We start from the raw sequence: 22,482 nt of genomic DNA on the forward strand, positions 1-22,482 counted from the left end.
TCACATTATCAGTGAACTCGCAATACTCGGAGCTCCCTTTGAGGCGTGCTTTGGCTCTAGCTGCTTTGTCTTTAATCATTTGTATCGTCGATCTCGCTTCGCCCTCGCGGCCCTCGCAAACGTCAAGAACCCCTGCGTCCACCGTCCACTTTGTTGTGGAGCGACCGATCCGACTCCCGACCACCGACCAGGGCACACCACCGACCGCCTGCCGGACCCAGAACGACAACACCGGGGCGCCCTCCGAGTCGACTTCCCCGGCATTCCACCACAACAATCATCGCCACCACCACTTTGCGGCATCATCCAAAAGCGCCCGGCTTCTCTGTTGTACATCGCGGTTGACGGCAGATCGCTTCGCGTCCCTCAGCAGCCATGGGCGCTTCCTGTTCCTCGTGCTGCGGAGGTATGTAACGCCCTGAATGCCTTTCTTCCCTTTCCGTTTATGTATATGTGATGCGTGCAGTAAAGCTAACAGGACCCGTCAGGCAAATCCCGCGACGGTTTGTATGATAACGTCCTCGCCGACAGCGAGCGGGAGGCTGTTGCCGACCTCCTCCAATATCTCGAAAATGTATGCGTACCGATATCTGCCTGCGTTATCACGGAAGCGCTAACACTTGTGTAGCGCGGAGAGACCGACTTCTTCTCCGGAGAGCCCCTACGCGCCCTGAGCACTCTCGTCTACTCGGAGAACATAGATCTTCAACGGAGTGCAAGTCTGACGTTTGCTGAAATCACCGAGCGAGGTACGTAGCGTTGGAGACACTGTATCAGGACCCTTTGTCTTGGTCTTCGGGTTGCTAACTTTGGCTTGCTCATGCTAGATGTGCGGGCAGTTGACCGGGATACTCTTGAACCCATCCTCTTCCTTCTCCAAAACTCCGATATCGAGGTACAAAGGGCAGCCAGCGCGGCGCTGGGGAACCTTGCTGTAAACAGTGGGTGCTTTTCCCGAAGGTGCCTATGTGCGGTAGAGATGACTAATAAGAGAACAGCCGACAACAAGGTCCTGATCGTCCAGCTCGGTGGTCTGGCCCCCCTTATCCGTCAAATGATGTCGCCCAACGTCGAAGTTCAGTGTAACGCTGTTGGGTGTATCACTAACTTGGCCACGCACGAAGACAACAAGGCCAAGATTGCACGTTCCGGGGCTCTGGGACCATTGACACGACTCGCCAAATCTAGGGACATGAGAGTTCAACGCAATGCTACTGGCGCTCTCCTAAACATGACACACTCTGGTAGGCTTGTACCGTGACGGACGTTGTCTAGACATTGCTAACACGTGATAGATGAAAATCGCCAACAACTGGTCAATGCAGGCGCGATCCCTGTGTTGGTTCAGTTACTGTCTTCCACTGATGTCGACGTCCAGTATTATTGCACTACTGCCCTCAGCAACATTGCCGTCGACGCCAATAACAGGCGGAAGCTTGCGCAGACCGAGCCTCGGCTTGTTCAGTCTCTTGTGAACTTGATGGACTCCTCTTCACCCAAGGTTCAATGCCAGGCCGCCTTGGCACTCCGGAATCTCGCCTCGGACGAAAAGTACCAGTTGGAAATCGTTCGCGCCAGCGGTCTCGGTCCCCTTCTCCGTCTTCTTCAGTCGTCGTATCTACCGCTCATTTTGTCGGCTGTTGCCTGCATTCGAAACATCTCGATCCACCCAATGAACGAGTCTCCCATCATCGAGGCAGGATTTTTGAAACCATTGGTTGACCTCTTAGGGTCGACCGATAACGAGGAGATCCAGTGTCATGCTATTTCAACCCTCAGAAACTTGGCAGCGAGCTCGGACAGGAACAAGGCGTTGGTGCTTGAGGCTGGCGCTGTACAGAAGTGCAAGCAGTTGGTGCTCGAGGTCCCAGTGACGGTACAGTCGGAGATGACGGCAGCCATTGCCGTTTTGGCGCTGAGTGATGAACTGAAGACAAATCTATTGGAGCTCGGTGTGTTTGAGGTTTTGATTCCTCTTACCAAGTCACCTAGCATCGAGGTTCAAGGAAACAGTGCTGCGGCTCTGGGTAACCTGTCATCTAAAGGTCAGTAAAATCCTTGATGAACTGTTGTTTCTGGGCCTGACATGCTGACGAACGAACAGTGGGCGACTACAGTGTTTTCATTCACAACTGGAACGAGCCAAGCGATGGCATCCACGGCTACTTGAGCAGATTCCTCGCTAGCGGCGACGCCACTTTTCAACACATTGCGATCTGGACACTGCTGCAGCTCCTCGAATCTGAAGACAAGAAGCTTATTGGGCTGATTGGAAAATCGAACGACATTGTGGATATGATTAGACAGATTGCGAACCGCCAGATTGAGTCGGATAACGAACTGGAGGACGATGACGAGGGTGAAGTGGTCAGCCTTGCACAGCGGTGCTTGGAGCTCCTCGGCCAGGGAAATGCCAAAGCCCACATCGAGGGTTAAATGGGAGAGGTTGATGGTTATATTTCTTCAACCTTCCTCAATTTGCTGGCATCTTTCATCTTGCTTTCGACTGGCTTGAGGTACTTCGCATAGGATTGGCGTGGAGTTTGCGGCGCAGCATTGTTCAGTAATGGATTGATTACATGGGAGGGAAGTCGTGGGGTTTTGTATTTGCAGGGAGCGACCATTCGAAGGGGTGACAATTATGGCCAAATAGGAGAGGCTGATGGACATGAAGGGTTGCGTGCGTTTTGTCTGCGTATCTCGACCTGGGTTATTTTCTTTTGTACCGATAACGAGGACCGTGCCGTGGTTCCGGCTGTTCGGTGTGGATGATCAGCCTGCAGACCTAATCTATATAGTTCGCCAGAACACCATCCCCCCTCTTTGCTTGTGGGTTTCACCTTGTTTCGTTTGGTGTTATTCAAACAAATGAGGTAGCGTTTGCGAAGGCATATCCGGCACTGGTCTCGGTTCGAGTGTGAGTATGTAGTTTATCAGCCCTTGAGAGTACTATAGGATATTAGTTTCCTGACTTTTCGGCTCAAATGAGGTAAGCTGTCGTGGACTTTTTCCGGAGTGTTCATGGGGAGCAACCCAAGGCGGGAGGGTGAAGGATTCGAACTCATGGGATTGCCTCCAGGCTTGCTTCTATTTTCCTTTGGGTATGGGTATCTCAACAAGCCATTGCCTCCTCAAGCTCTACCCTCTCCAAAGGGTTTCTTATCAACTTAGGCAGCCAGTTCGATTGAATTTTGGCAAACACCTTGCCCCTGATCAGTGCTAGTGGCACAGGGCCAAACGTCCTCGAATCGCGCGAGGCCGTCAAGTTGTCGCCTACCACCCAACAATGACCTTCCGGCACCTAAATCATTTACCACATTCGTTAGCAATACTTGTTCCACTTTACGTCGTCGCCCCAGTCCACCCATTCGCACCATGTGCTCATCATCACCAAGAATAGAGTCCAAAACATACCTGAATCATAACCTCATCCCCCTCCCCGGGCCCGCCCCTGTCCCCCAACACCTCCCCCTCCACAGTCCCTCCACCCGCCATCGGCGTATCAACCAACACGTAATCCCCTGGCATCCCCATGATCCTCTTCACCCCCAACTCCCCACTCGTACTAACAGGAATCTGATAAACCACCAGATCGCCCACCTTCACTCCGTTCCCATATTTATGGAACCGCGAGACAACGAGCCACTCGCCCACCACTTCAAAGGTGGGGAGCATAGAGGGGCCGGAGGCCGGCGCCATGGAGAGGACGTGTTCGAGGAAGAGGTGGGTGAAAGCGAGCAGCTTGAAGGTGGAGAAGAGCATCCGAAAGGGGTGGGAGAGGAGGCGGTGGTAGGGGGAGCCGAGAACTTGGTCAAAGTGCTGGAGCCGGGAGGAAAGGAGGAGGGTGACGGGGTGGGTGCGGAGTGCGTGGAGGAGGCGGGAAAAGAAGCCTTGAGGGGGTGGTGGTAGGTGGTGGTGATGTTGTTGGTGGTCTTCTTGGGAGTGCTGATGTTGATCATGTGAAGAGAATGATAACGGAGGTAAATTATAATTTATCCCGGAGCCGGCCGATGTTGAACCAGGGTTGGGAGGTGGCGTTTGGTCGACGACATTGTGCCCCTGGGAAAGTGTCCGTTGTTGGAAGGTGAGTCGACATGTAGCCTGTGAGGACGTGGTGGTGCGTATTGCTGGACCGGTGAGGAGAGAGAGTACTGAGGAAGAAGCCCGGATGGGCGGTCGTATTGACGGCAGCATGGGCGGTTATGGATGTGACCCGAACCGATGAACGGGACGGGATGTGAGGAGGTCCCCCGACGACTTGGAGTCGTAAAGTAAATCTGAAAAATTCAGAGTATTCAAATTGGAATTTGCTGAAGCAGTGGGTGAGCCTACGGTCGGAGAACTTTTTCGTGAAAGAAGTCGCAACTATAGCTCATGACCATCAGCCGTTACATGAGAAATGTCGACGCGGATGTTCAGACTCGCTCCCCCAGGATCATGAAAGCGATATGCAAAGCACTGGCGGCCGACCGGATCGTGGGGCCGAAGACGGTTCGTGGGTGTGCAGGAGGCTCGCGGCAATAGGTGTGGGGCGCTCAAGGGTGCCCGTGCATAGTGCAGGGGAGCTTCGAATTGGAGCTCCGTGGTTGGCCCGAAATGCTCCGGATCTGCAATTGCGCGTCTCGATCCAGAGTGTTTCTGGTTTAGTGTACACATCAGCCCTGGTAAGTTCGTTAGCTCGGTACTTACAGGGGATTTTGACAGGGGAATGACAAGGGGGGTGATAGGGAATAAATCCAATAGAATTGCACATGTGGAGCCCAGGAATTTCGAATAGGGAGAAAGGAGTTACGGAGAATCAATTAATTTACTATATTAAAAACCAGGGTTTCCGAGTACCGGTTCGTATCTGTTACTTCGCTTAAAATCCAATATATCTACTATTCGCTACAATAACCGCTTGTATTCTTCTAGGCATTGAATATACTAGCCGACGAAGGTAATCAATTAGTACTGCCTCCTATACTTACTCAATTACAAATTTGAGGGTAAGTCTAGTTGGCCGGATTGGGTAATTGCGCTCAATTTAATTCTTTATCCAATACTATATATTTTCAATTAGATTGAAATCTAGTGAGTGTGGTAGCCATGCTACGAGCTTGGCGCCGTTGAAGGTTTGAGCTATGAATGCCCTCGTTGCTTTTGAATTGTAAGAAGGGGTGTTATCCTGTATAATAATGAAATTCGGGTTTTATTACTAGAATTAGTATAGGAGAGGAAGGATGTAGGTTTAATAAGATTTACTAGTAATTGTACCCTAATCTTTATAGTTCTAAAATAGGGTAGTACCCTTTATTGTACTAGTAAAACAAGTCTAGTATATCTACCCGTGAGCTCTCTATTTAGTTCTGGCAAAATTATTGGGATTCTCGCCTTTGAATATAGTAATAAAACGGCGACCTTTATTAATACTATTTACCTACGTCTTATTAAACCAAATCTAAGTCTCCTATTCGAATAGGGTAAGGCTAGTCTATTATAAAGCGAATTGTAAGCGGGTACGACGGGTTATTATACTAAGCGAGAGGCGAATTGGTTGTTTAATGCGATGGACTCCTTAAAACTCTATTGCGGCCTATATAGTGTAACGGCTATATTGGTTGAACTTAGGGATACGCTTTCCTAATTCCTCCTACAACAGGAACCTCTTTAATTTTGTAAGCGTATTTATATATTGAAAAAGAATATAAACTAAAGTTGGCAGAACCGTAAGAGGTCTACCCCTAGTATAGCGGTAAAGTATAGCCTTATGGAGATAAGTATATTGCACTTGCCGGATAGTAAGATTAAAGGCAGCGGTAATATCCTTATAATCCATCTTCGTATACGTACGAAGTGCTTTGTAAATAATGCGCTCCTTATATGTAGTTGGTGCTGCCTTCTTTTTGGGGGGGGATAGTTGAGAAGTAAAGGATAATTCGGTGGGGTTGATTGACGAAGTGTTGGCGCCGGGCGAAGGTAATAATGGGGGGTCTTGCAGTGACAATGACGGCGGCGCGCAAGTATTGCGGGTATTGCGGGCGCGTCGTAGTTGAAGCGGGGTACGACCTTTAAATCTAGGCGAGGATGACTATAAGCGAGGTGCTAAGGATAATAATTAGTAATAAATAACGTATAATGATAATTTAGAAGGTAGAAGTACTAACCGGGTACGGCTGCAGTGGCGCGTCGCAGTAGGGTAAAAGGGAGAATTTCCAGGTTACGCGGCGGGCTCCTTACTTCGGTACTATACTCGCTACAACCGCAATTTAGCTCGCTAATGTAAATGAAGTTCTCTTCGTTATTGTAATCGGTATTGTAATCCGATTTATAGTGTTTATTCTATTATTAAGGGGGGTTGAGAATCTAAGGGAATTAACGAGGCACTAGGATTAAGGATAGTTAGTGAAATAGGTAAAAAGTAGGTATAAGAGGGTGAAAGAGTAGATTTAAAAGAGTGTGGGTGAAAGAGGGTTGTGTGTGAAAGAGTGGATTTGAAAGAGAGGGTTGTGTGTAACTGACTGGTTGATTGCTGGTTGATTGCTGGTGTTTGCCTGTGTACAGGCCAGAGGGTGGTATGTGCGCGAAGTAAATATGCACTTTGAGGTTTCAAATTTCGTTGATTCTAGTCGAAATCCAGCATTTGTACCACTTTTTGAATCCATCTGGGTGATCTGGGTGATCTGTGTGCTTCTGGTCAGAATTGTGATTTTTAGAAAAATTGTTGATTTGTTGGTTGTTCTGGCGAGTGATCCTAAAATTTGATTAGTTAAATGTACTAGAGTGCCCTGTAAATACACTATAATTTTTCCGATTATAGAAGGTAGTAAGGGGGGGTTCTGGGTGATTTTAGTGATTCTGAGCCAGTATAAGGGGGATTAACGAGGTTTGTGTGTGGCAGTTTGAATCCCTCTTTCTCACCTTGAAATTAGGTAGTTTTAGCTAATTAGAATGCGTAGATAGACTAGTCCCGCCCTGCAACCCCCCCTGTTACCCCCTTATAAAAGGATGTGGGGCGTGTATGCCGCTAACAAACTTTTCAGGACTGATGTGTAGGCTCGTCAACTGCCACAGATCCTCTTCTTCTTTCCCCGCGACGACAACTTCAACCTTCCTCGACATTCTCAACCCTTCCTCGAGTTCCTCAACCTCATCGCGAACTCTTCCCGACGCACCAACAAGCCGAGTCCATCATGAGAGCCTCCCCTTGCCTCTACAATTCCGCAGCTGCCCTTCGGAGGGTCTTCCTCGAAAGCGCCTCCGCTTCAGCACCCCTGCTGCTCCAGACGATCCTACTTCCGCGCCTCTCAGTTGCCGCCGCGACTGCTACCATCCTCAACCAGACACGATGCCCATTCTCGACTCAAGGCGCTCTCCAGGTGAAATGGGGAAAACGAAAACCCGGTCAAGACGAGAAGAAGGACGCCGGCCTGCCCCGCGACCTGGCGATTAAAGAACCCTGGGTATACCTGCGCGGCCTAGACGGCAGGCTCACGGAGAAGCAACGGCCAGCGGACATTATCAACCGGCTGGATCGCATCCGATACAGCTTGGCGATGGTATGGGCGCCGCCTAAGCCGACGCCCGGCGAGCCCGAGCCTGAGAAAGACGAAAACCTGCCCGACTGGCCCGTGTGCGTCATCGTCGACCGCCGCGCCGAGGCCGCTGCTCTGCAGGCCAAGGCCAAGGAGGAACGCAGAAAGCAAGTGAGCAAGAAGGAGCTGGAGATCAACTGGGCAATTGCGGCGCACGACTTGGGATTCCGCACACGGCAGCTCCAGAATTTCTTGCGCAAGGGTCACAGGGTGGAAATCATGCTGCTGCAAAAGAAGGATAAGAAACAGAAGAAGACGGCGACGCAGGAGGAGTGCCAGGAAGTGGTGCGCATGATTAGGGAGGCGGTTGCCGAGGTACCCAAGGTTCAGGAGGTGAAGGCGATGGATGGACAGGTTGGGAAGGTGGTGAGGATGGTCTTCCAAGGCCCTACGCCTAAGAAGAACAAGGAGGATGCAGCGGCTGAGGAGGAGGAGAAGAAGGAGGAGAAGGATGAATAAGCGCCGTTGGAGATGGCTAGCTCGTCGGAATACGAGGTTATATGTTGGTTTGCTTGGGTTGTTATAGAGGTCGTGCAAAGTGGGAGTATGGCGCTTTGAGTGTGCGGCTCTCAGTGCAATGTAAATATGTACAAGTATGGACCGGATCGATATGTTACAATGCTAGATGGAGAACGGAACTCAGGTCCGACGTCTGCGGATTAATTGAAAGATAACAAACAGTCTACCGATCAAACTGGAGGGTTACGGGTGAGTCCCTAGCGGTGAGGCATTGATTTATAGCTGATCCGTGTACTGTCTGCCATAGACATCTTGGGAGCGAGACTATATTGAATAAGTACAAGTAGTATTTCAGAGTGAGGAGGCGGTTAATGAATTGTAACGAACTGGAGCAACAAGTTGAGTTCTTGAGTGACGTTGGCTAGGTCGGACGGAATCTGCGGCTGGTGATTGGCTGGTATCTGACAAAAAGCGGAGCGCGGGGTGGTGTTTTTGGCGGTACGACCTCTTGAACGCATCCGTGACTCAGTTCTCAGAATCTGGCAGATGATCTTGCACTGAGCACTTTGAGAGTTAGCATTGTGCTGACGCAACAAAAACGGAAAAGAGGGAAAAAGGGACAACCATCGCTATCAGTACCCCCTGTGTATCGGTACGGTTATTTTGTATCTCAAAGCACAAACTCGGCTGTTCATTGTCTGTCACTCGAGTCCTCAACTCGCGACGCAAATTTACTGCGCCCTTCGCCCAATCGGATCCCATCTGATTTTCAAACAACAGTTGCGACACTTCGCCAAGCACATCGCATCTTTATACAACAACAAATGGCTATCGAAACCACCGGGGCTCCCGCTGGGGCTCCCGCTGGGGCTCCCGCACCACAGGAGAAGGGGAAGCAACAAGCTAAGCCCGCTGTCGCCAACACACCAGCTACTACCGGAGGAGACGCCGCCGGCGAACAGAAGCTCACTCCCGCCCAGCTAAAAGCCAAGGCCAAGGCCGAGAAGGCAGCACGACGGGCAAAGGCAAAGGAAGTGAAGGAAGTCCCACCAGCGGCCGCAGTAGCAGATGCAAAGGGGGGCAAGAGCGGCAAGGGCGGCAAGCAGGAGGGTAGTCAATCCGCGGGGTCTCAGCAACAGGGTAAATCTATGCCCGGTCGCAGGCCGTCCGTGAACGGAAGGCGGCCTTCGGTTGCCATCATCAAGGAGGATCCGAGGAGTAGTATTCCCGAGTGCTTTAGCCATGTGCCCATGGCCAAGCGGATACAGACGTCGCAGGCGCACAAGGACGTGCACCCTGCCGTGCTGGCGGTCGGCCAGCAGATGGCTACTTTTGCGCTGAAGGATAGCATTGCCAGGCTGGAGGCGACCCTTTTGGCGTTCAAGAAGGTTGGCAACCTTGATCCCGGACTGTGTGGACTGGAGACTGACCAAACATACAATAGGTGATTGAGTCCTACGAAACACCAAAGGGAAATTCGCTGTCACGCCACTTTGTCCCGCATGTCCTGAACCCCCAGATCGAGTATCTGACCGAATGCCGCCCCATGTCCTTCTCCATGGGTAACGCCATCCGCTTCCTCAAGTCCCAAGTCAACAAGTTTGACATCGACACCCCCGAGGACGAAGCAAAGGAGTCCCTCCTCGAGTTTATCGACATCTTTATCAACGAGCGCATCACCCTGGCCGAGGTGGTCATCTCCAAAAACGCCGCCGAGCTCATCGACGAGGACGGCGTCGTCCTCACGTACGGCCGCCACCGGCTGGTAGAAAAGACCATTCTGCGGGCCAAGGCCAACGGGAAAAGCTTTGCCGTGTCCGTCATTGATGACCCGTACGACCAGGGCGGCAAGGAGCTCGCCAAGACGCTCCAGCAGGCCGGCATCCGCGTCTTCTACTCGCCCAACCTCGGCGGCCTGCGGGCGCACCTTGAGCGGGCGAGCAACGTGCTGCTCGGCACCGAGGCCATCTTCGCTAACGGATCTCTGCATGCCCCCGCGGGAACGGCGGACGTCGCCATGGCCGCTTCTGCCGCCAACGTCAAGGTGGTGGCCCTCTGCGAGACTATCAACTTTGACCGCGAGCGTGTGTCGGTGGACTCGCTCACCTACAACGAAATTGACCCCGAGCGATGCTCGGCTGAGTCGTTCCGGCTGATGTTTGATAACACACACAGCAAGTACATTGCGGGTGTCATTACCGAGTTTGAGAGCGGTACAGATTTCGCTCCGGCGCAGGCTATTTTGACGCTGTTGAGGAAGCGGGAGGATCCTACCATTGCTTAAACGGCAGAGCATAGGAGAGGGTGACGGTGAGATGAAGGAGATAGGTAGAAAACTGCAAGAGTTGTTAGCTGGTGGTGGCGCGCCAGCTAGGTCACAGAGCTAGAGTAGGTAAATAGAGATACCTGGATCTTAACCGGGGCCTACAACACGACCGCATAGTTTGCGGCGAAGCGAACCTGGGGCAAATAACCGAGGAAGAAGAGGAAGGGGAAGGGAAAGGCAAAAACGGGAAGGGAGATCAGAGCATTGAATTCAAATGAGCTCGACTGTCAAGACACTTGTTTACCTGCTTGCTGTGTCTGCCTGTAGCATGTCTATCATGTGCTGACTTCTCTTCTTCGATGGCTGGGCGTGCCGTAAAGGTCCTGTGGGTTCCCTTTCCTGCCCATCTATCTACCTGCCCTTGCGTCCCTCTTTCTCTCTTCCCCAGTGTACTGTGATTCCATGAGGTCCCACTCTCAGACTTCCCCATCCCAATTCGGCGTCCATCAATGTCGGTTATCCTTCTCCCTCGCCCCGTACCGTTTTACCGGGAGCTTTGAGAATCCGTATCAGCCCTTTTAATGCGCCGCCGCCTCGGGTTCACCGTGGGCCTGCTCCTGCTGCCGCGCCGCCCTCCGCGCCCTCTTGTCGAGAATGGCCTGCTTGCGCTCCTGAAGTATAGCTTGCTGTCGCTCGTCCACTCCCTGAACCCAATAGCCGAAGCTGGCACCGATGGCCGCGAAGACGGGGTAGCCCCAGAGGGTAGACCTGCCGAGGATGGGTCGTCGCTCGATGCCCAATGACCAGGCGCGGGTAGCCAAGCCTGAAGGAGCAGAGTTGGAAGGCGGCAGTTAGCGATAATGATGTCGACATGAAGATGGAGAGAGGGAGAGAGAGTCGAGAGAGTAAGACAGATAGGCCAGGAATATGGGCGTTTGTGACAACATGTGGAGTATCAATTGGTGGAGGATTGATGTGGTTCATGAATCATGTCCTATTTCCCATGGTGAGCGAGCGGGGCAACGTACCGAAGCCGGCCCAGAAGACCATTCTGTGAACCATGGTTGCTTTTTTTTCTGTTTGAAACCGCGATTTCGGTCCTCTTTCTCAGCGTTATATTGTGCCCCTCGAGCAACGACTACTTGTATGGGTGGGATCGACGACGACGCGGGTTGAAGCGCAAAGTGACAATGTTCGCGATGGTGGTTCGTGCATACGTACAAGTAAGGTCCCGGCGAGCTCGTCTTCTGAAGGTCGGACTGATGAGCCTCTGGCCCTAACCCTAGAGCATGAAAGACAAAGTCCTGCCCGTTGGCCCGTGCCGCAAGGGAACCTTGAATCAACTTCCTTGACTCAATTGAGTTGAAGGGAAAGGGTGGCCCGAGTCCAGGCACGGCACCCCCTGTTCAATGCGCCTGCCGGCCCCGCTTGGCCCCGTGGCTCCCTGATCGTCGGGAGGACCCCCACTGAAACTTTCTGGTCCAGCAACCAACCTTCCCGCAACGCGCTTCACTCCTTGCACCGGGCATCGCGTTTCCGAGGACTTTACCACCCAAGATACGGTAGATATACGAGACCAATAAGCCAATTATACGCCCACTTGGGGTCGATTTTCTCCCAAGCGACAGTCTTCGACTAGTGTAGGAGCTGGGTATCCGTCACTTATCGACTCACGAAATGAACTGAATCCTTCTTTCAACTTTCATCCGCCGATCACGCTGCCCGAGTTACGCTCCCGCCCACTTTCCCGGCACCCCGCCGACTCAGGTTTACAGCAATGAGGCCTTAAGGTCCCGGTCATCCTTCACTTGCGCAACCATTCTGCGTACCGTGGCCTTTATATAAAAGCCTCATCAGTGGCTGAGGAATCCGTTGCGCACACTTCCACCCTCAAGCGGTACCGCCACTGGCCTGACCATGTCGACCGCCATTCAGCCCTCTCTGTTGGCTCCTGCTGCCTCGGGCGCGGAGGCTCAGGAGGCTACGCCGAATCCGATCAATGTTCCGATTGTCGTCAGGAACTTCAAGGCGTCTGATCTACCGCTCACCTCGGCCACACGATCTGCGATCGAAGGGTTAGCTCACAGCTTCAAGAAAAAGGGCGGATATGATACTATTCGGAAACAAGTCTGGGAGAAGTTCTCTAGTGTCAGTTTTTTCCACGGCATCTTCAGCCCATAACTCATCAACTCTGACCCAACATGCTCTAGGACCACGAATCCGAGATTGTCAAACAAATCCTCCAAGTAGCCGAGCAAGAAGTCGAGCGCAACCCCTTACAACTGCTTTCCCTCGACCGAGGCAAAGCAGCGGCCCTCATCGACGGCGCCCTCGACCGAAACGAAGTCTACCAAAAGGCACAGGCCGTTATTGAGAGCCTCATCGATACCGACGCACTCGAGGCTCATCTCCGCAAACTTCGACGTGCAGAGATAGGCGACGAGGCGGCCGAAGAAGAGCGTATCCGCGGCTCCAAGACGGACGAAGAATATGCAGCCGAGACTGCCGCGCGTCGTGCAGAGAGGGAACGTGTACGTGAAGAGCTCAGATTGGTGGAGGAGAAGAAGCGAAGACTGGAGCGTGAAATCAAGGAAAAGGAAGAGCAGAAGCGACGAGAAGAGCGGAGGAAGAAGCAGCTCGAGGAAGACGCCATCAGGGAAAAGGAACGCGAGGAGCGGCGCGCACGACGGGAACAACGTGAACGGGAAAGGGAACTCAGCCGTGAACGCCGCCACCGGGAGAGGGATCGAAACCGGAGCAGGGATCGTGATCGCCACAGAGACCGTGATCGTGATCGTGACCGGGACCGGGGCCGAGGGAGGTCCAGAGACAGGTCAAGAGGTCGGGACAGGCGCCTTAGTAGGGACGCCAAAGCCAGGAACGACCATGGCCGCCCGGAGGATGTGAAAACGCAACTTTCCAAAGAGGATAATGAACGCCTGGAACAAGAGGCGTTGGCCGACCTTTTGCGCGAGAGCAAGCGCGTAGCTGCGAAACAACCTGAGCTAGAGGTCGATACTACCCTGGCACCACCACCCAGACGGACAAAGCCTGCATCTGCCATCGATCCAATCCGCCGAGCATCACCAAAGGTCTCTGAGGTCAAGAAGACAGCAAATACTGCGGGCAAACCGGGAGTTACTGAGGAGACAAAGGACGTTACTGAACCTAAGGAGGTCACTGACACTAAAGACGTCAAGGAACCGAAGGAAACCGCCAGCCGGGTCGAGTCGCGAAGGAGCAAGAGTCCTTCTCCAGGGACTCGCGGACATCGCGACAAGGAGAAGGAGAAGGACAGGGAGGGTGAGAAAGAGAGAGGCCGTGATTACGATCGGAGACGGAAAGACAACAGGTCAGCCTCCCCGCGCGCGCGGCGGATCGAGCGAAGCCGTTCACATAGGCGGGAGGACAGTCGCTCCCGTCTTCGTGATCGGAGAGAGCGTAGCCGGTCACGTCCCAGATTGGATCGCCGAGACGACCGACGAGAGGATCATGTCAGAGATCGGAGCCGTTCTCGACGGAGGGCGACAGACCGTCGCGACAGGAGCCGCTCACGAGTCAGAATCACCGACAGGAGAGACGACACCAGACGGGCTAGAAGCCGTTCACGCGCCACACGAGATGACCGTGACAGAAGCCGCTCTCCACGCCCTAGAGTTGATCGCCGGGATCGTTCGCGGTCTCGCTTGCGGCCAGCAGATCGGGATCGGCGAGTAAGAAGCCGCTCCCGCTCGCGTGAGCGACGCGATACTGAAACCGATGCGACCGCCGGTGCCGCCGCCACACAAATTCCCAAGAGCCCTAATATTACCGTCACCAAGGACACTGCCACTGCTCCTATCTCTACTACACGAGTAGCACCACCCACCCCAGGCGGCCCAACCACCACCGGCATGTCAACAATTGCCGTGCCCATGATCACGACCCCTCTCTCCATAGCCTCGACCGCCCCTCGCCCACCCTCCCACCTCGACCGCGACGAAAAGGAAGCTTGGAAACAAGCCGAAGTGAAGAAGCGCGAGCAGGAAGCCAAGGCCTACCTAGCAGCGCAGAAGCAAGCCCGCGAGAAGGGCATGCCCATCCCGGGAATCGACGATAAGCGTGTCGGGGGCGGCAATGGCACCCCCCTTGGAAGCACCAATGGAGGTGACCGGTCGCCTGATCTCAAGCGGAGACGAGGAAACGACCGAGACGCCAGGGACACTCCCCGAGACAGCAGGGACAATAATAACAATAACAACAACAACAGCAGCAGCAGCAGCAGCAACCGCGACCATAACCGTGCTGGTGATCGGGGTGACCGCGATCGCGAACGTGAACGTGAAGCCCCCCTGATTGACTCGGATAACCGGTATGTCCCTTCCACTGCTGCGAGGGTCGTTGCCGAGCGAGATCGGGAGAGGGACAGAGAGGCCAGAGAGGCCAGGGAGGAGCGTGAACGTGAGCGCGAAAGGGATAGGGAACGAGACCGGGACAAACCTCGTCCGGGACCGGATCGCTATGATGGCGACCGAGGCCGAGATGAGAGGGGTGAACGGGATAGGGATAGGGATCGTCGCGATCGTGACCGCGACCGGGACCGTGATCGTGACAGAGATCGTGAACGGAACAGGGATAGGGACAGGGACAGAGACAGAGACAGAGACAGAGACAGAGACCGCGACATGCGAGATGATCGCCGTCGAAGCTCGATAGTCCGTCGCCGCAGCCGATCGAGGAGCCGCGTGGACCGCGGCGGCGATCGTGAGCGAGATCGTCACCGTGACCGGGACCGGGATAGTCGGCGTGAGAGAAGTCGTGACAGCCGGCGGGAGAGAAGTCGCGATAGGGACAAGGATCGCGACAGGGATAGGGATAGGGAAAGTAGAGACCACCGAGGAGGGGATCCTCGCCGTAACAGCCATCACCATAGTAGGCGGGACAGGAGTCTGTCGACATCCAGACGGGACCGTGACCGCGATCGGGATCGTGGAGGAGGGAGGCGGGATAGGAGTCGTAGCCAAAGACGGTAGGGAGGTTAAAGGCACCGACTTCTTTTGCTGTATACCCAAGATAAAAGATAGGATCAGGCTTATATAAACTCGTAATTAAAAAAATACTGTCCCCTCACCCCACATATCCAATATGGTAAGGGGGGACAGTATTTTTTGACTATGACTGTAGCTTAGGCGTATAATTGGCCCAAGAAGCAACCGGTGGCTATAGCCAGTCATCGCAGCAACAAGTAAAGAGAGAATATAACAACTTTCTTAATTTCGCTCTGCTGTGATATCTCTCTTCCGCCAAAATCTCTTTACTCATATAATATGTGGTATTTCCCCGTAGATAAATACTAACAACAAACTCTTTATTATCAATTCATGCATGCCTAATAGAGCCCTATTTGATCCCATTCTCGTCCTTCTTCACTCTCTAAACTAGTGACAATTTGATGGATGGGTAGGTATCATCTCCCCGGGCCGCCTCTTTCACACCAACTTTGACCTTTTTCGTCCATTCTCACACAACCCACATGACGCAGACACAGAAACTACAAAACCTCCCCGGATCATAATTCCACCCGCCAAACATGTGCAACACAAACAACTAAGACAAAAGAAGAAGGATTAAAACCGCAACGGGTCGGCCCGAAACGCGGGGGCCAGACAACTTAAAAAGATACTTCGTAGTGTCATGTGCAGCCTCTTGCCGAAACACAAGAAGAAAATTTTGCCAATAAGAGAATGGCCAATACGTATTAAGAAAGCTGAAGTTGAGAAGCTGTGAAAGGAAATGAGTAGAGAATAGAAGACCGCGCTGGAATTGTTGCACAGCTAGCCCGAGAGAGTCTTGGACGAAGAAATGGTGGTATTCTATCATGCTTGCTTTCGTAGGTAGGTAGGGACAAGAAAGGAAGAGTCTGTCTGAGGAAGACGCGTAATATGCAGGCTTGTTTGTTTTTGGAAGCTTCTTTTCATAAAGGATATATTAATAAGATATACTCGAATCATGTATGTATGGATGACTGTCGCACGCATCATCATAATCGAGCGAGCGAATGTGGTTCTGAAACAGATGGGTATTTTTTTTTTACACAACGACCACGGCAATACCAGCACCAACACCAACAATCGCCTCAACCATGACAACAAAGAGAAAATCAAGCATTGATAGCTTCTTATAGTGGTGGGCTCACAACCAACTCCTCCCCTTCCTGTAGTACGTCCGTCGCAGCCGCCGCTGCCGATGACGACGCAGGACGATGGTCCTTATCGCTGCTGCTGACCTCCTTACCCTCCTCACTTCCCCTTCGTAACGGAGAAACAACTCGTGTAGCCGCAGGAGCTGACTGCGGGGTGAAAAAGACCGTTTCGCGATTCTCACCACGGCTGCTGGACGGCGGCGTCATGTTCAGCATCTCATGTCGCCCTAGGAGCCCGTCATTCTCCTCGCTTGGCTCCAACTCGCCCTCAATCGGAGGAAGAGGCGTCCGTCGGCCGTCTGAAAAGCTGACGGCAGCATCACTCTCTTCATCCGAAGGAATGGCCAGATTCGCGGACGAAGGAGGAACACTCCTTGTTGTCGCATGCTGAGAGGCAGAGTACTTCCTGTGCAGATCTCTGAAGCTCTTAGCGGTTGCAGTGCTAGCGCTGGCGGCGGAGCCGCGGTGCTCACGGCGCGCGTGAGAGGCTGACCTGGCAGTCAGGATGGACCGGAAGTCAGACCCTTCCGCGACGGCCTGGTCACGGCTGCCACCGTTCTCCGAACCGAAACGCTCGGTGCTCTCGGCAATCGACGCGTCATCGCGCTGCTTCCAGTGACGGATGCGCTCCTCCGGGGACATGTTCTGCAACTGGAGCTCCGTGCCAAAGTTGATGACCGAAGCTTTCTTGCCATGTACCACAAAAGAGCCAGTGCTGCGAACGAGTACGTCAGGACCCTCCTGGCTGGCCTCATCTGACACAACGCTAGCGCTGGCAGAATCCCTACCCCTCCGGCTGCGGTGATGGGAGATATGGCCGGCGCCCTCGCGAAGAGTGCGTTGAAAGCTGCGGCGGATTTTGTGCTTCTCCTTCTCTGACTGAGCATTACCATCCGTATCTGTAGCCAAACTCGGGGGCCTCTGTTCTGAGCCACGACGAGCAGACTCGAGCAAGCCGGCTTGCGCCAAGAGGTCATGCTCTTCGGCATCAATCTCGTCCTGGTCAAATTTGCTTTCCGAAGTTGAGCCCGAGCTTGTCAAGCCTCTTGATGGGGTTGCTGCCAAGGAGCGGCTGGAAGATACAGCACTAGACACCGACTTCTTGCGGGGGTCAGTATTCTCTACCTCCTTTTGCTGGGATGCTGGGCCAGTGGCACTAGTTGGCGGTGTTTGGAAGGCGTCAGCTTGCGGAGAGTCTTCGTCTGGCTTCTTGACAATGGTAGGTACCTTGCCCATCAAGGACTGAACAGGAGACTGAGGACTCTGCGGATAACCCGAGTTGCGACTGGTTCTTGTATCCTCTCTAGTGAGAGGCTCCTTGCTGGGTGTCAAAGCGCCGATAGCAGTCTCAGCTTGCATGCCCAACATCTCGCGCTCCTCCTCGAGGTCCATCAATAAAATGTCTCGGTGACATTTGAGCTTCCAAATCTCCATTCGAGTCCACTTCAGCTGTGCTGCCATTCGCGCTGCGGATAGCAACATTTGCTCACGCGTCTTGGGTTGAATCGGTGCCAGAATTTGGAGGTGCCTCGAGTTCCGAAGTTGCATTTCCAGTGTCTTCTCTGTCTGCAAGAGCTTCTCGTTGGCATCGGCAATTTTCTGTAGCATTATCGCCCTCCGAGCGGCCAGTATGTCTTGCGCCATCTTGTGGTCAATCTTGCTTCGTGATACCGAAACCTCTCCTGTTGGTGTTTGTATACGCTGAGAGCCCGTGTCGAGCCTCCTGATGGCTCTGCGCCCTTGCCCGTCGAGATTAGCCCCCACCACGCCCCGCATCCGCACTCCGGATGTTCTGAAGGCAGCAGCGTAGTTGAGCTTGGCCAGCCAGTCATTCATCTCGTTTTCATCCTCGGCAAGGAGGACCTCCTCGAACCCGCCGTGCCTGACATAAACAAAGGCGTGCTTGTGCTTTTTATAGCTAGAGTCCATAAGTGCCACGGCACCATCTGTTGACATTAACGCATCGGGCTTGAACTCTTCCAGAGGCGGTTTGAAAATGCATGGATCACCGTCATGACCCCTTTTGACGTGGTCCTCGAACTGGTGCATAAGATGCTTGATCCAAGTGGTGTTGCGGAAGAAGTAGAGTTGAGCTCCAGTAAGGATGGCACCCCACTCCTGCCACGGGGATCTTGTCTTCTTCTTCTTGGTGTCCTTTCGCCAGAGGATACCCACCTTGGTGATCTTGATGTCAACGATGCCTGGATGTGCGTCTTGCGGGTTGTTGGCTGTCTGATCAGACATGAATGCGTCTGGCCGTGATCGTGCTGACACTATCTGCAGTACGCCAGTCTTGAAGAAGGTTTTGTGGAGTTCTTTCATGTTGAGCGTCCTGGCCGTCCCCAGGTAACTGTATGGGTCCTCCAGATGCATCACATCCCTCAGCGTAGGCCTTAGGATGTCCAGCTTATTGTCGATGATCAGAGTGTAAGGATCTATCGGTTCCTTGGCAACACGTTTTGCTGGATCGGGAGCGGTATGGGGGAAGATCGACTTCTTTTTCGCCTTGTGAGCAATGATACGCTCCCCATTGATATCCAGATCATCCTCGACATGGATGAACGGCGTATAAGTGATATTGTCGTAGAACACCTCCAGGATCTCATCAAACACGCCTTCTCCGCGCGTGTTCTTGAGGTAGTCTGCCTTCTGCATCTTGTGCTTGTTATTCTTGTTGAACACATCGGTATGCAGGATCAGCAATGAGAAAGCAATGAAATATGCTTGGTCCGCAGTCGCGTAGATGCCAGGGTTGCACTCATGATAGCGGTTGGCAAACGCTTGTAGGGTGCGGTCGATTTGTTGAGTCTCCTTGGGCAGTTCCGCCTCCATGAGAAGCTTACGGATAGCCATGTCCATCGGATCTTCAAAGAACCTGAAGCTGCGCATGTAGCTTCGGAGAACGGCCTGCGAAAACTGATCTGTACCCTTGGAGACAATTGCAGCAATAACGCTCCGACTGACAACCTCCAACAATCGCTCGAGATATTTTCCCGGTGTATCATCTTCACGACGTTCTGGTAGAATAATCGAGTCCCTTGGAAGTTGTATCGAATTGTTCTTTGAATTGCCCGACGCTGGCGTTATGGGAGTCATGGCTCCTTGTTGGGTCAGCGTCGAGCTGGAGTTCTGACGTAATCGACCGAGGCCGAGAAGATCCCCGAAGCTCTTCCTGCCTGTTGACATGGACGCCCTGGCGGTTGCCGGAGGAGCGAGGTAATCCTCCGCGGATTCTCTTGGCGAGACTTTACCTAGGGAGCTCAGGGTCGAGGACCTACCTCGCCTATGCAGCTGTGCCCGTGTAGGCGACGCGCGACCGGAATTCCGTGAGCTTGGTCGAAACAGAGCAGTTGCTGGTGAGCTCGATTTGGAAAACAGAGTAGAAGAACCTGTTGGGGGCGTTGTAGCACCATGCTGAGTTGACGGCCGAGATGGAGTTGGTGTCAAGTGGGTGGTAGACCGTGACCTTGCCAGCGCGTTTGAACCTTCAGCAACGTGAGAGGAGGTCGACATATCAGAGTCCTCAGCCAAGTTCTTCTTTTGGAGGTGTGCAATAGGGAACAAAGATTCGGGCTGCTTCTGTTTCCTGCGCGGGAGCCTAAAGAAGGTTGTTGTGGTGTGAACTGTATGGGTGGTCGTCGTCGTGGTTCCATATACCCTATCGCCCGAGCTGGCATCTGACCTCGATGATTCGGATAATCGATTGATGGGAAGTGCCAACGTCGTCGTACTTTCGTCGCCGTATGCGGGAGGCGCGTGATGCGAGGACACTGGCCGTCTCGAGTCGTCGAAAGTGATTTGCTTCCCTCCCTGGTCCCCACCAGCTGTTCGCACATTCTTTCGACGCTGATAGGTCCTATCTTCGTTCGTTTCATCCACCTGTTCCATCATGGGGTGTTCACCGGATTTGCGACCAAACCGGCTGGAGAATCCCATCCTCGAGGGTCGTCGTTTCGGTACTACGGGTTCGAGGGTGGGCGCGGTGGTGATGATCTCGGGAGCTACAGTTTAGAAACAGGGCATGAGTAGCTGCTCTGCGAATACAATTAAGTGGCACATGGGGGAAGTCACGTACGACGCGGAAGAGGGGGCGGCTTCTCTGAGGCAGCTTGGAGCTTTGCCTTTGCCGCTAGCTGAGAGTCGGATGCATTACGAAACCTCAACATGGAAAAGCGCTTGGATTTCGGGGTCTCTGCGGGGACGGAGGGGGACAGGGAGTGGTCGACAGGGTCGCCCGTAGGCTGGGGAGCAGTACTTGACATTGTCGGTTCCAGATCACCAGTGGGCATCACTGGCGTCGCCGGGGTCACCGGGGTCACGGGCGAGACGGAAACGCTTGATAGGGGGACCTCTCCGTCCTCTGGCGTCGTTACGAGAACCGGAAGGTCGGTGGCGGAGCCGGGTCGCGAATGGGTTCCATTGGCAGGCGGTACGGGAAGACTGTCAAGGATGGTGTGTCGCCGCATGTCAGACTCGCTGCCCGCGTTACCGCGGCGTCGCAGAAAGGGCATGGCTATGGGAATCTGCGTCCGTCGCGATCCATCGGGGACTGCATGCATGGAGGGCGGGCCCTGAAGTATCGGTTGCGTTCAGTTGGGGTAAAACAGCCAGCCCATTAATCCTATTGTTGTGTCAATGATGGCCTATGATGGAGAGAATCAGCCCGGCTTCGCGACGGACCGAAAGGCACCAAGCGTGGTCGGAGATGCGCAACGGAAAACGACGACGGCGGGCTGCGGGCGGGTGGTGGGTGTCGCTAAACGATTATCGTGGAACGCGCTCAAGGGATGATGGACGGCCGTGGCGAAAAGGAAGGGCGCAACCGTGAAGTGGTGTAGAAAGACCGAGCGAGGTATTTCGAATCGAAGGCGTAGGCTTTCGTCTTCGTCTGGGTATGGATGCTAACTGGCGGCTGGACGTGGCAGGATGTTGGGGGGAGATGGTTGTAAGAACGTGAGGAATTACCAAGAGTCTGGGCGAAATTCGGGACGTGGTGGAAGCGTCAGCGAATGTAATCAATGATCCCTTTTTTTTTTGGGTAGTGAGCGGGGAGAGACACGAATGGGATGAATGGGATGACGGGGAGGGCGGTCGAATGTCGGTTCGGTTGTCCAGGCCGGGGCCACACCAGGCCACCTTTGAAAGCCAAGCTAGGTCGCAAAGGGCTTCAGGCAGTTGCTCACTTGGTCTTGATCGTCTGGCCTAGACAGCTAAGGTATGGTAATTGGTAATTAATGGCCGAATGAATGGAGTGAGATAGCGACGTTGACGTTGAGCAGGATTAGTTCTGCTGCAGTTTTCGGTTTCGATGCACTTCGTTCTCGGTGCGTTGCAGGAAGGGCAGGTGTAAGACGGAGAGGGAGGGAGGTACACGCGTACACAAGCGAGAGGTTCGGTTGCTAGGTATGTGAGGTACAACAAGACTTTGGCAATCTTAACAGGCAAGGTGGTTGCTGTAGGTAGCTAGGTAGTAGCAGGTACAAAAAGGTATATTGTGCAAAGAAAGAACTCGGAAAGATATGCGTTTGTAGGCAAGGTCCAGGTACATAGAAGGTGACAAGCAGCTAAGGTAAGGTACGGATGTGCAGAGGTGGTGTCAGACTGAGGTCAAATTGTTTGCTGTTTGGGGAAAAGGGGAGACTGGGACCAGGGCCGGAATTCAAAAACAAGATGGAAGATGGCCGGCTGATGCGATGGAAGCCCAAAACGATCCGTGAGTGGAAAGGAAGCGCTCAATGGAAGCAGGCTGGAGCCCACTAAGCCCGGTAGTGTAGTAGTACCTAGGTATGCAAGTTCCGTCGTTCGTTCGGTTGCAACTTTGAGTTCTGGTCACTCGGTTTCGTTTTCTGGCAACTCCTCGTTTCCAAAGCTCAACCAGGCCCCAGGGCAAGTGGATCTCGATAAAGTGGCCATGGTGGAGTCGGCTCCATCTGGGTCTCGTCAAAAAACCCCACCACGCCCAGCTAGGGTGCCACTTCCATTCTGAGACTGATGAGTCCAGA

The 22,482-nt window shown here is 53.4% G+C and overlaps 7 protein-coding genes across 7 annotated transcripts; 4 read left to right on the top strand and 3 right to left on the bottom strand.

Annotated features, from left to right (window-relative positions):
• Positions 1 to 93: 93 nt before the first annotated feature.
• Positions 94 to 2,549, top strand: B0T23DRAFT_30510 (armadillo-type protein). The gene is made up of 7 exons (XM_062834319.1): positions 94 to 406; positions 489 to 574; positions 629 to 749; positions 828 to 941; positions 999 to 1,244; positions 1,296 to 2,045; positions 2,105 to 2,549. Exons 1-7 carry the CDS (start codon positions 376 to 378, stop codon positions 2,434 to 2,436), a joined length of 1,680 nt encoding a protein of 559 aa, XP_062697588.1. The 5' UTR covers positions 94 to 375; the 3' UTR covers positions 2,437 to 2,549.
• An 838-nt stretch (positions 2,550 to 3,387) lies between these two features.
• B0T23DRAFT_350676 (uncharacterized protein) lies at positions 3,388 to 4,457 on the bottom strand (the record flags this gene model as incomplete). The annotated part of the gene is made up of 1 exon (XM_062836058.1): positions 3,388 to 4,457. Exon 1 carries the CDS (start codon positions 4,192 to 4,194, stop codon positions 3,388 to 3,390), a length of 807 nt encoding a protein of 268 aa, XP_062697589.1. The 5' UTR covers positions 4,195 to 4,457.
• Positions 4,458 to 6,923: 2,466 nt separating this feature from the next.
• Positions 6,924 to 8,346, top strand: B0T23DRAFT_371130 (uncharacterized protein). The gene has a single exon (XM_062836632.1). The coding sequence runs from the start codon at positions 7,173 to 7,175 to the stop codon at positions 8,031 to 8,033; it is 861 nt and encodes a 286-aa protein (XP_062697590.1). The 5' UTR covers positions 6,924 to 7,172; the 3' UTR covers positions 8,034 to 8,346.
• A 241-nt stretch (positions 8,347 to 8,587) lies between these two features.
• Positions 8,588 to 10,562, top strand: B0T23DRAFT_450645 (uncharacterized protein). Its single transcript, XM_062841095.1, has 2 exons — positions 8,588 to 9,421; positions 9,478 to 10,562. The coding sequence occupies exons 1-2, from the start codon at positions 8,858 to 8,860 to the stop codon at positions 10,315 to 10,317; spliced, it is 1,404 nt and encodes a 467-aa protein (XP_062697591.1). The 5' UTR covers positions 8,588 to 8,857; the 3' UTR covers positions 10,318 to 10,562.
• Position 10,563: 1 nt separating this feature from the next.
• B0T23DRAFT_371132 (NADH:ubiquinone oxidoreductase 10.4kD subunit) lies at positions 10,564 to 11,510 on the bottom strand. Its single transcript, XM_062836633.1, has 2 exons — positions 11,328 to 11,510; positions 10,564 to 11,122 (listed from the first exon to the last, which is right to left on the bottom strand). Exons 1-2 carry the CDS (start codon positions 11,359 to 11,361, stop codon positions 10,878 to 10,880), a joined length of 279 nt encoding a protein of 92 aa, XP_062697592.1. The 5' UTR covers positions 11,362 to 11,510; the 3' UTR covers positions 10,564 to 10,877.
• A 318-nt stretch (positions 11,511 to 11,828) lies between these two features.
• Positions 11,829 to 15,449, top strand: B0T23DRAFT_371134 (complex proteins associated with Set1p component shg1-domain-containing protein). Its single transcript, XM_062836634.1, has 2 exons — positions 11,829 to 12,447; positions 12,510 to 15,449. The coding sequence occupies exons 1-2, from the start codon at positions 12,217 to 12,219 to the stop codon at positions 15,309 to 15,311; spliced, it is 3,033 nt and encodes a 1,010-aa protein (XP_062697593.1). The 5' UTR covers positions 11,829 to 12,216; the 3' UTR covers positions 15,312 to 15,449.
• An 858-nt stretch (positions 15,450 to 16,307) lies between these two features.
• Positions 16,308 to 21,292, bottom strand: B0T23DRAFT_30610 (uncharacterized protein). Its single transcript, XM_062834350.1, has 2 exons — positions 20,556 to 21,292; positions 16,308 to 20,481 (listed from the first exon to the last, which is right to left on the bottom strand). The coding sequence occupies exons 1-2, from the start codon at positions 21,037 to 21,039 to the stop codon at positions 16,457 to 16,459; spliced, it is 4,509 nt and encodes a 1,502-aa protein (XP_062697594.1). The 5' UTR covers positions 21,040 to 21,292; the 3' UTR covers positions 16,308 to 16,456.
• Between the last annotated feature and the right edge of the window lie 1,190 nt (positions 21,293 to 22,482).

The sequence above is a fragment of the Neurospora hispaniola genome (genome assembly GCF_033458365.1).
Source record: "Neurospora hispaniola strain FGSC 10403 chromosome Unknown B0T23scaffold_1, whole genome shotgun sequence".
NCBI lineage: Eukaryota > Fungi > Ascomycota > Sordariomycetes > Sordariales > Sordariaceae > Neurospora > Neurospora hispaniola.